The sequence below is a fragment of the Colias philodice genome, chromosome 2 (assembly GCF_061535455.1).
Source record: "Colias philodice isolate Cphi_HAF_F1 chromosome 2, ilColPhil1 Martin Lab GWU primary, whole genome shotgun sequence".
Taxonomy (NCBI): domain Eukaryota; kingdom Metazoa; phylum Arthropoda; class Insecta; order Lepidoptera; family Pieridae; genus Colias; species Colias philodice.
Window position 1 is genome coordinate 54553 of NC_143087.1, and position 10899 is coordinate 65451.

Below are 10899 nucleotides of genomic sequence, written 5' to 3' on the forward strand. Positions count from 1 at the left end.
AAATACATCCGTAAACAGCACAATATCTAACCATTTTCTACGAAAAACGATAATGACAAATCAAAAATAATAAAATTACTTTAAGTCAATTTGATTAATGTTGTCAATCTTCGTTGCGTATCGTCCCTGTAGAAAAATGTGGACCATTTTTAGACTGATCGTGCGGGGTGAGGTACCTAAGTGTTTAATTTTGGCGGGAGGCGGAGAGTGTCCGTTCTGTAGCGTTTAGCTACTATTATGTATTCTGTGCCAATATGTTACTGAGTCACATTTTACAAATCCTGGGTTACAGAAGTGACAATGACAAATTATGATTACACCACTACACTCTCAAACAAAATAATCCCTTGTCGACTTTCCAACCTACATCTACCAGCGATTCGATCGTATCTATTTGTTTATTATTTACTAGCTGCGCTCCGGGGTTTCACCCGCGTGTCTCCACTCCTGTTGGTCTTAGCGTGATGATAGCCTATAGCCTTCCTCGATGAATGAATTTTTCTAATCTAAAATCTAAATCTAAAACCGAAAGAATTTTTCAAATTGGACCAGTAGCCTTGAGATAAGCGCGTTCAAACAAACAAACAAACTCTTCAGCAATCAGCATTATAATATTAAGTATAGATAGCACACAGATGACAACTGCTAATAAATTCATTGGGTGCATCAAAATGGGTCAGAAGACAATAAAATGCATACAAAGCTGTCAGCCGAGCGCGGGCGCGGCGTCGCATGGCGTCCGTCAACATGGTCTCTCTTGTCAGCGATCTGGGCCACACTCCTAGATACATAGAAATGCGCACTCGATATCAAATTTATTTGAATGTTATTCTGTGAAAAACTTGCCAACATTGACTTTGCATGTGAAGAATGGTTAGTAACGTACCTATAAATCCCACATATCCAATATAATATTTACTGTTTATGTGTACATGCTTAAAGTTACCTATTCTGTTATATTTAAATTTCAAAACACGAAGTAATACAAGGCTTCGTTACCTACATAAGAATGAATGCATCAATTAAGAATACTAAGTTATCTATATTAGTAATCGGGAAGAATATTGTGAAAACGATACAAACGAAAAGATATGTAGGTATAATGCCGCATCCGAAATAAAAGCAGTCTGCAGTGATTGTGGCGGCAAGTGGCAGTCCAAATTTAATTAATATTTTGGACATTACGCTGATACCTTATCATGTTTGCCGAAATGCGAACTGATAAGTGGAGTGTTGACTGTTGACCATTTCGCAAGTACGTGGACGATAACGTGATATTTTGAGATTGCGTGTGAATAATTTGCATAAGTAGCAACTGGCAATAGTGACACTTGTATTGGCTAATTTATTTATAAATGGGGAGCATTGAGCAAAGTACATATAAATAATGAAAAGGATTTATATAATTATTACGGGGCTAAATTATGTAAAATCATGCTTACATGCTTATGTATCGATATCACATTGTGTATAATAATTAATATTGTATAATAGAGTTGTTGAAATGTCATTTACAAACTAGTTTCAGGTTTTAGTAAAAAAAATTATAATGTAATAGGTTTCACACGCGGCCTCCCCAGCGTTATTAAAAATAAATTCTATTAATTATTACACCTTCAAATTTTGTTGCGGTTGTTTTTTTAATAGGTATGTATGCAGCAGATAAGAGTGTTTCTCGAGGTTTTAGACAAAGCGGACGAAGCTGAAGCCGCGCCCGGGCGGAAAGCTTGTAAGTTGTAATATTAAAAATGTGAAAGTTTGTAGAATGATGTTTGTTACTCTTTCATGGGAAAACTACTGGTCAGATTTGAAAGAAACTTTACAGTAATATAGGCTATACATATATAGGTATAACAAACACCAATTTTATTATTGGTATAGGTACATAGGTAGATATAGAACAAAAAACATTGGTATAGAAACAAACAAACACAATTTAAGGAAGTTTGAATCATATATACCTACCTACTGTTAAGTTGTTAACTGTATCGTACTCTGTTAGGTATCTCACTTACATCGACTCCAAAATTGAAAATATCCTATGGTCATATGGTAAAAAACCTGTTTAGGCCGTAATAGTATTTCCGCATAAGTTTACAAATGTTTTCACTTTTCAGTATAATATTATACTTGCTCATTATTATTAAATACCTAAATCCTGCCCGAAACTATTGCAGTTTGTTGCAATTTGCAAGTATACCTATGTATGTACCTAGTTATAATATACCTAACTAAATTTTTATGAGAATAACAAAATCTGTTATCACTTAGGGGTATGAAAAGTAGATGTTGGTCGATTCTCAGATTTACCCAATAGGCACACCAAATTTCATGAGAATCGGTATACCTAGGTCGTTTCGGAGGAGTATGGTAGGTAGGGTACCTAGTACTTACTACTTAGTTAACACTGCGGCACGAGAATCTTATCTTAATATACTATTATAAAGGCGAAAGTTTGTAAGTATGGATGTATGGATGTATGGATGTATGGATGTTTGTTACTCTTTCACGTAAAAACTACGGAACCGATTACAATGAAATTTAGCACACATATAGAGGGTAACTTGGACTAACACATAGGATAGCTTTTATCCCGGAAATCCCACGGGAACGGGAACTATGCGGGTTTTCCTTTGAAAACGCGGGCGAAGCCGCGGGCGGAAATCTAGTATAGAATAAAAGAATAGAAGTGAAGTATTGGAGCCGGTAAATTCTTATTTCAAAGCCGTTGGATGGTTAGGATTTTGGATTTTCACGCATTTCCCAAATGTATCGCAGAACAGTTTTATAGAAGTTGCTCAATGAATAAATTGCAAAACGAGTGTATGAACTTTAAATACCTATAGTATCTATTTAAATCGCTTTCATGGAGCATATATAGCAGGGAACAATGAGATACCTCTGGGGTTGAGCAGCGTGTCGGGGTGCACGGCGCCGTCCTTGTGCAGCAGCACATGCGCCAGCTGCGACGGCAGGTAGCAGGCGGCGCCGTCGGCCAGGCACTTCTGGAAGCAGCGCGCGGCCTGGTAGAACAGCGCCCACGCGTGCTCCTCGCTCACGTTCGAGTTGAAGGCCTGCAGGATCTGCTGCAGAGTCAGGCAGTCGGCGGCGTCCAGCGCGCACACCGTCCCGCTCTCTTTGCGCATCATCGCGCTACCCGCCCGATATCATTATCACTGAATATAATATTGAAAACACTAAAATCATACAAGCCGTTCACTGTTTTTCACGCTACACTTTACGATTTTGTCACCGATTAATTTAACACAAACATATTAATTAATAACAAAGTTCTACGCTGTCATCGACTCCCCGAAATGTCACTGTCACATTGGGTCCGAAAAGGGGGTGGTTACAATTTATATTTGGTAATCTTTAGGATTCTGCGTCGTCGAAATCGTAGAAGCGCGTGCGCGATCGCGTAGTGCGTGCAGTCACTCAGTACGAGCGCTCTTATCGGCGGCTTCAACCGAACTGCGAAGTGTCGTAGGGTGCGCTGTCAGCTGAGCCGCGGAGCGCGGCGAGCGCACGGCGTGCGGCAGGCGGCGGCTACAACACAAGGCGCGCGACCTGCGGATAACAGCCAGGCGCCAGCAGCACTCGACGCCACGCCGGCTGCTCCATATTTTATTTATTCTTATTCAAATAATTCAAAAAGTCATCTCTTGATACTAAATTATGTTTGCCTTAATGTAAGCATTCTTCATTTATGTTCGAAATATTCTGCTCGAAGTTAGGCAATACTACCTACTACCTAGTACCTAGCGTAGTGACAAAATGGACAAAATAGTTACTTAGGCTTCACTTAGGTATTAAAATATATTGCATCTGATGATGATTAGAGGAGTTCTGTTGATGGAGCTTTGATGGACCCAAAATACGAAAACAATATTACAAATTACAATGAAGCATGGTTAGAAATTGAGGGCCTCTTTCCAGGGTAAGTTATGAAACAAACAATTGATACGGACCTTATTCTAAAAGAGATAATAAATAATAATCAATAATCATCTTATCGCATAAGTTATCATCGTCACTTAGTGATTTGTGGAAGTAGTCGAAGAAATCTTATATTAGATAACGATATAAATTTATTATTGTAAAGTGTAAACCATTGAGTTATATAATAATATGTACTAAGTACCTACCTAGGTGGTAGTGGATTAAACTAAGAAAGGGATCGATTGGGGATCGATTGCATCATAGATGTGGGACATTTTAAATACCTATAAATTCAAACGTGATATTATATTAATATTACAAAAATAATTACATAATAACCTTATTTAAGAAAAGACGTTTGTGGAGTTAGACATAATGTGGGCAACACAAAATGGTTTATAAATACAAAAAAAAGTATTTCCAAGTGTTAGCATTTTGTTAATACCTAATCTACAATTTTACGAAGAAGTCTAGTATTTATAATCTGTGCTTGTATACGTAGTATATTATTATTAGTCTGTGTCTGTGCTAATGAAACGTTTGTGATTTTGTGATTTTTTGTTGAATTTATATTTTTTGGTTTTATTTCTATTCTTTATAAATTTATATTTATAAAGCATTTGAATGCCATAAAACCAAAAAATATAAATTCAACAAAAAAGGTCGTGTTCCATCGTTACAATATTGTATTCACTGAAAAGTGCTTCATATTGGTTGAAATGGTTGTTAATCATTTCAATAGATGGCGCGCGGTGTGTCCCTCCCGTAGACAGAGAATCCAATAGACACCGGCAATGCGTGTCGCAGAAAGAGATAAAAAAGAATACGTCACAATATTTAGGGTAACCCATGTGAGGGAAAATTTACCCCGCAATTTGTAAGATACAAATCTCTCAATATCATTATTCACATAACATAAGTGGATAATAATGAGATATCCACATTACATACTTACTGTTGTACATGTTTATACTAATATTATAAAGAGGAAATGTTTGTAATTATGTATGTATGGTTTTCACGCATAAACTACTGGACCGATTTCAAAAATTCTTTCACCATTAGAAAGCTGCATCTTCACTGAGCAACATAGGCTATATTGTATTTTCAAAAAAATTAGAGATCCTTACCAAAAATGCAATAATGTATCCTTAATAAAAATTCTGTCATCGCGTGCGCTGCGGAATCTATTGAAAATAAAACAAATAAATGTTCTACGGTATTATAAAATGGACCAATATCTACAAAAAAGTCCGCGATATTCCATTCAAAAGATATGTATAACGAATTTTTAAAAGTGTCAATTTACAGAAAATAATATGTATACTGTTTAATACAATGAAGAGGCGTAGTGCGGGACGGGGTGAAGGTGAGGAGGGAAGGGATATTCGCAGGAACTACTTTGACTCCGATTTAAAAAATTCTTTCAGTGTTAGATAACCCATTGATCGAGGAAGGCTATAGTAGGCTATATTGTACCATAACACTTAGACCAACAGGAGTGGAGCCACGCGGGTGAAACCGTGGAGCGCAGCTAGTATATATTAAACATATTACTTTTAGATGGGTAATACATATTATGTATATACACATACCTATATATTATATAATCCATACTAATATTATAAATGCGAAAGTAACTCTGTCTGTTACTCAATCACGCCTAAACTACTAAAACAATTTGCATGAAATTTGGTATGTAGATATTTTGATACCTGAGAAAGGACATAGGCTACCTTTTATCATTATCATAATACCATATAAAAATGTGTATGTAATGATAATGTAGATGAAAACTCGATTGTTCATTATTTTTTATAAAATAAAATAAAAAAAAAATAAAAGAATGTTTATTTTCGTAAGTATTAACACTATACACACGTTAATTATATTGACCGACCCGCGAAGGCGCAAAAAAAAAAAAACGAAATTTACTTAATAATAATTTATTGTAATAAAAAAATTACATTTAAATTATCTCTAACTTAATTAACTACGTCCCTCCGGTTCAATGTTGGAACCAAGAGTGTCCATTGTCTTCGGCGGGGCAGCGCGGCGTCGCGGTGGTGGTGATTGCCGTAATACTTTCTAACCTTCGGTTTTGGTTTCCAATCTGTTCATCCTGTAGCTACAATCCAAATTTGTCGTAAATTATCCGGTTCAGGAAAACTGGAACAAGCCATTGAATATTTCAGATATTTAATTAAATACACACTGTAGAATATAATATATTATTATTTCCCATAATAGTGGGTAACAATTTGTAGAAAAGTTGGCAACACAAAATTTATAATTGTTAATTAATGTGCCTCTGGAAAACATACAGCATTGTTATGAAGAAGCAATGTATACTCAACCATAGATACGAAATGATTTCCATAGACTACATACAAACTCTAGTTCCAATTTATTCCGCTAGAGGTCGTCGCTGTCACCAGCAAGGTGATGGGGGAACCAAATTCATTTTTCGAATCATAGCGTTGTGTACTCTCGCCATAGGCGGTCGTTTCAATAAGCATTACTAGTGTACAAGTGTTCAAAAGTTTAAAGTGCTAGTGTGTGATTAATTTAATAATTTTTCAAAGTCACTGTTCGTAATGAATTCGCCACCTAACGACGACTTCGAGGAGCCTTCTGGGGCCCCGAGGGGCTCAGAAGGCCATCGTTCTGCTGCTTCGCCCTCGTCAGCGAGCCGGAGCGACAACAAACGGAAGAAATGTACTTCAAGTTCGAGTGACAGCGACTCGGACCCGGAGGTCGACGTGCCGACGACCAAGAAACAAAAATCGAGTACTGAGGTAACCGCCGATCCTCGGATCGACGTACTATATGCCCAGGTTAGTTTTCTTACAAACTATTTAATGCAGCAACAAAATGCTCAAAATATTAAGGAGTCTAATAACAATGTTGAAGTACCCGCAACCGAAAATATCGAATTTTTGTCGAATCCATCAACGAGTACAAACAAATCAATAGATTTAGGCGTTTGTAAAACGGTTTTTGACGAGAAAAAAGTTCTTAAACCAGCGAATGAAAAATTATTACGTCAATTAATCGAGCTTCAACAATTTAATTCGCCAACGTGGCCTCATATTCGCTATTCCAAAGCATTAACGGACATGCTAGCCGCGCCAGGTTTTTGTAGTTTAAAAATTAACGACGAAATGTGTTCTTTAAACAAAGGTAAAGATTTCTTAGCATCAACCGAAGAAATTATGGCCGCGATTACAAATGCATTATTACAACAAAGAGAATTATTACAATCGGGCTTACAGGAGCTCATTAATTGGGCCCACAATTGTCAATCAGAACTTAATCCAGATAATCTTTTTAAAAAAATTTCTGACGCGTTTGGTACTACATCTCCGTCATATAAGCTATCGGAACAAACGTTACAAATTGTGTGCGGTAAAAGAGCGGAGTGTATCGAAATTAGGAGAAAAAGATTACTAGACGGAATTAGGGATAAAAATATTCAAAGCGCACTTAGGAATATCCCTCCGAGCGAAGAACATTTATTTAATAAGACTAAACTCTTAACGTTTATACAATCGCTAGGCGGCCCTCACTTTTGGTTACTGCCCTCACAATCACAAATTTATAAAAAAACGGAACCACTTAAAAAGAAGTACAAGGATTCGATACCTTCTACTTCCAAGACTCAATACCGTTCGAATAAAAACGTTACTCGAGATACATTTAAAAATTCGCAAAGTAATTTTAAAAAGACAAATAATTTTAAACAAACTAAAAATAATTCCTTTCGAAACAAAGAAGATAGGAAGTGACTATCCGACACACTTCAGGGGGGGTTGTTTAAAAGCTTTCAAGAGTCGTTGGCAAGCATTGGGCGCGAACAAGTTTATAATTTCGGCAATAACACACTTTCGATTACCCCTGGTAAAAAAACCACCATTAATAATGCCAACAAAGGAAATTATGAAACAATATTCAACAACCCCGTCCCCTGCAATGTCTCAATCAATACAGGAGCTTCTGGATCAAGGTGTACTGAAGATCGTCACCAAAAGAACTCCCAGCTTTATTTCAAAGCTTTTTCTGAGGAAGAAAAGCGACGGCACTATGCGTCCGATATTCGACCTGCGGGAACTGAACAAATTTATAAATGCAAAGCATTTTCGCCTCATTTCGCACTCCACGGTTCCCGAGTTTCTCCAGCCTGGGGACTGGATGGTAAAACTAGACATCTCGTCAGCCTATTTTCACCTGGCCTGCGCCAAGTCTCACCGGCCTTTTATGAGAATAAGTTACCAGCTCCAACTTTACGAAATGACGTGCCTACCCTTTGGCCTAGCGTCAGCGCCGTACCTTTTCTCTTCAGTAACATGTTGGGTCGCGGAGACCCTGCGTGCAAAAGGTTGTCGAGTTCTAGTGTATCTAGACGACTACCTTCTGGTCAATCAGGACCAGTCCAAGTTATGTCGTCAGGCTGCGGAAGCCGTGCGGCACTTGGAATATCTGGGATGGCAGATAAACTACCAAAAATCGGTTTTGACCCCCACTCAAGACTTGGAATATTTAGGCATACGATGGCAGACTGCAAAAAATGTTATGTCACTACCAGAGAAAAGGAGGGACAAGCTAGACAACGCCATAGCTCAGGTTCTGAAGAAACAGCAGGTAAACCTTCGAGAACTACAATGCCTTTTGGGTCAACTGAATTTTGCGAATTTCGTTATCCCGCGGGGCCGATTACATTGTCGCAGAATGCAGATCTTTCTGCGACGCTTCAACAAGAAGAGATCGCGACAGAAACTGCCAGTCCCAGCCATTGTGGCACAAGAGATGACGTGGTGGCGCGGAGCTACCCGGCACAGCATGCCAATACACAAAAAACCTGCCACCCATTTCCTGGCGACGGATGCTTCGGATTTTGGTTGGGGAGCCCAACTGAATGGGAAGACTATGTCAGGAGTCTGGTCAGTCCGTCAGAGAAGGTGGCATTGCAACAAAAAAGAACTATACGCCGTAGTAACGGCTATAGAGAGAAGAATGTAGAACTGTTGCGCAATGCACACGTTCTAATTCAGTCAGACAACAGGACACTGATTGCTTATATTCGAAAAGAAGGGGGGACGAGATCGATAGCCTTGTTAACACTAACTTCCAGGTTGTTACAGATAGTGGACCGCTACAAGATAACGGTGAGCGCATATTACCTACCGGGACGGTACAATATAATAGCGGACAGGCTATCACGAGGAAAACGTCCAGCAGAGTGGCATCTATTACCAAAAGCAACAGCGAAAGTGTTCCAGAAGTGGGGACAACCCCAGATCGACCTGTTTGCTACAAGAAAGTCTGCAGTAGTACAGGAATACGTGTCGATAGACTGCAGAGATCTATCAGCAAGTTATATAGACGCCTTCAGCAGGCCATGGAAGTATCAGCTAGCATGGGTATTCCCACCGCCAAGCCTCATACCACGGGTGCTAGCACATCTAAACAGTGCAACGGGAACGTATCTTGTAGTAGCCCCAGAATGGCCGAAGGCGTTTTGGCTCCAGGACCTGAAGGTCAGAGCCCTGGATCATCCGTACCAGATCATGAACCTGCCAGAAGTGCTGATAGATGTAACGACACTGTTACCCCCACCACAAGTGCAGACATTAACCCTGAAAGTATGGAGGATTGGGGGTGGGGCGAACTAATAAAAGATTGGTCAGAGCAGGAAAAGAACCTGTTAAAGAGAAGCTGGCGAGTTTCCACATTATCAACGTATACGCCAGCCCTCAGAAGATGGCTATCCTGGTGTGTCAATTGTTCAGTAAATCCAAAGTGTCCAAAGCCAGCGGATATCGCCCGCTTTTTAATACATCTTAACGTAAATGAAAAATTATCATACAGCACGATACTGGTCCATAAATCAGCTATTTTAACATTCTGCGGTCCTCATATAGAAAAAGAGCCATTTTCAAATTTTATTATTAAACATACCCTTAAAGCAATTGGCGCCTGTAACCCTAAGGCTGTTAGACCGTTGATTATATGGGATCCGAGAACTGTTCTTGAGTGGCTCTCGTCTAACCCGCTAAAGGATACCCTATTTGATATTTCTCGTAGAACAGCTACGATATTATTACTGGCTTCGGGACGACGGGTTCATGACCTTACATTGTTAAATATATCGGATAATAGTTTCTTTGATAATGGTGAAAACATCTACCTAATACCAGCTTTTGGTTCAAAAACAGATACTCATAGTTCTCGTCAATCAGCTTGGAAACTTACGAAACATCCGGATAAAAACATCTGTCCAGTCACTTTTGTACGGCTTTTAATACAAAAGAGTTATTCAAAACGTAGTGAAGCTAATAATTTAAAAAACCTATTCATAACATTCGGTAACAAAACTAAAGCTGCTTCCCGTACAGTGATTGGGAATTGGGTACGCTCTGTACTCAGAGACAGCGGAATAAATGCTTCTCCAGGCAGCTGTAGATCGGCGGTAGCATCATTAGGATGGCTGGAGAATCAGCCTATAGATGAAATATTATCACGAGGAAATTGGAAATCCTCCAATACATTTTTTAAACATTATTGTCGTGAAATTGAGCTATCTAATGAAAATAATCGAAATTTGATTTTTAATACTTTTACATTATCATAGATGATAGAATATAGATTCCATTAAAATTAATAAAGAAAAAAAAAAATGTATATATTTTTGTATTGTAACATTAATATTTTTATATTGATTGAATATTGATTATAAGTTAAAGGCTACTTAAAATAGTATATTATTTTAATTTGGTGTAAACACAAAATATTGTGCATATTTATGTGAAATGATTTAATGATTTCAAGTAAGGAAATATTAAAAATACTATAATATATTGTTTGAATATTACAAAATAAAAATAATAAGAACATATATGACTTTTATTTTATATTCATCATAGCGTTGTGTCTTTTTATTTCACCAGCAGATAACAA

At 38.0% G+C, this 10899-nt stretch overlaps 1 protein-coding gene and 1 pseudogene across 1 annotated transcript in view; one reads left to right on the forward strand and one right to left on the reverse strand.

Annotated features, from left to right (window-relative positions):
- spir (spire type actin nucleation factor) overlaps positions 1 to 3542 on the reverse strand; it is a 57957-nt gene extending 54415 nt beyond the window's left edge. Inside the window, exon 1 of the mRNA XM_089700829.1 lies at positions 2900 to 3542. Coding sequence (XP_089556955.1) covers positions 2900 to 3149 — 250 coding nt within the window. The 5' untranslated portion in view covers positions 3150 to 3542. The remainder of the gene's footprint in view (positions 1 to 2899) is intronic.
- Positions 3543 to 6539: 2997 nt separating this feature from the next.
- On the forward strand, positions 6540 to 10573 carry LOC149490111 (uncharacterized; annotated as a pseudogene).
- The last annotated feature ends 326 nt before the right edge of the window (positions 10574 to 10899 follow it).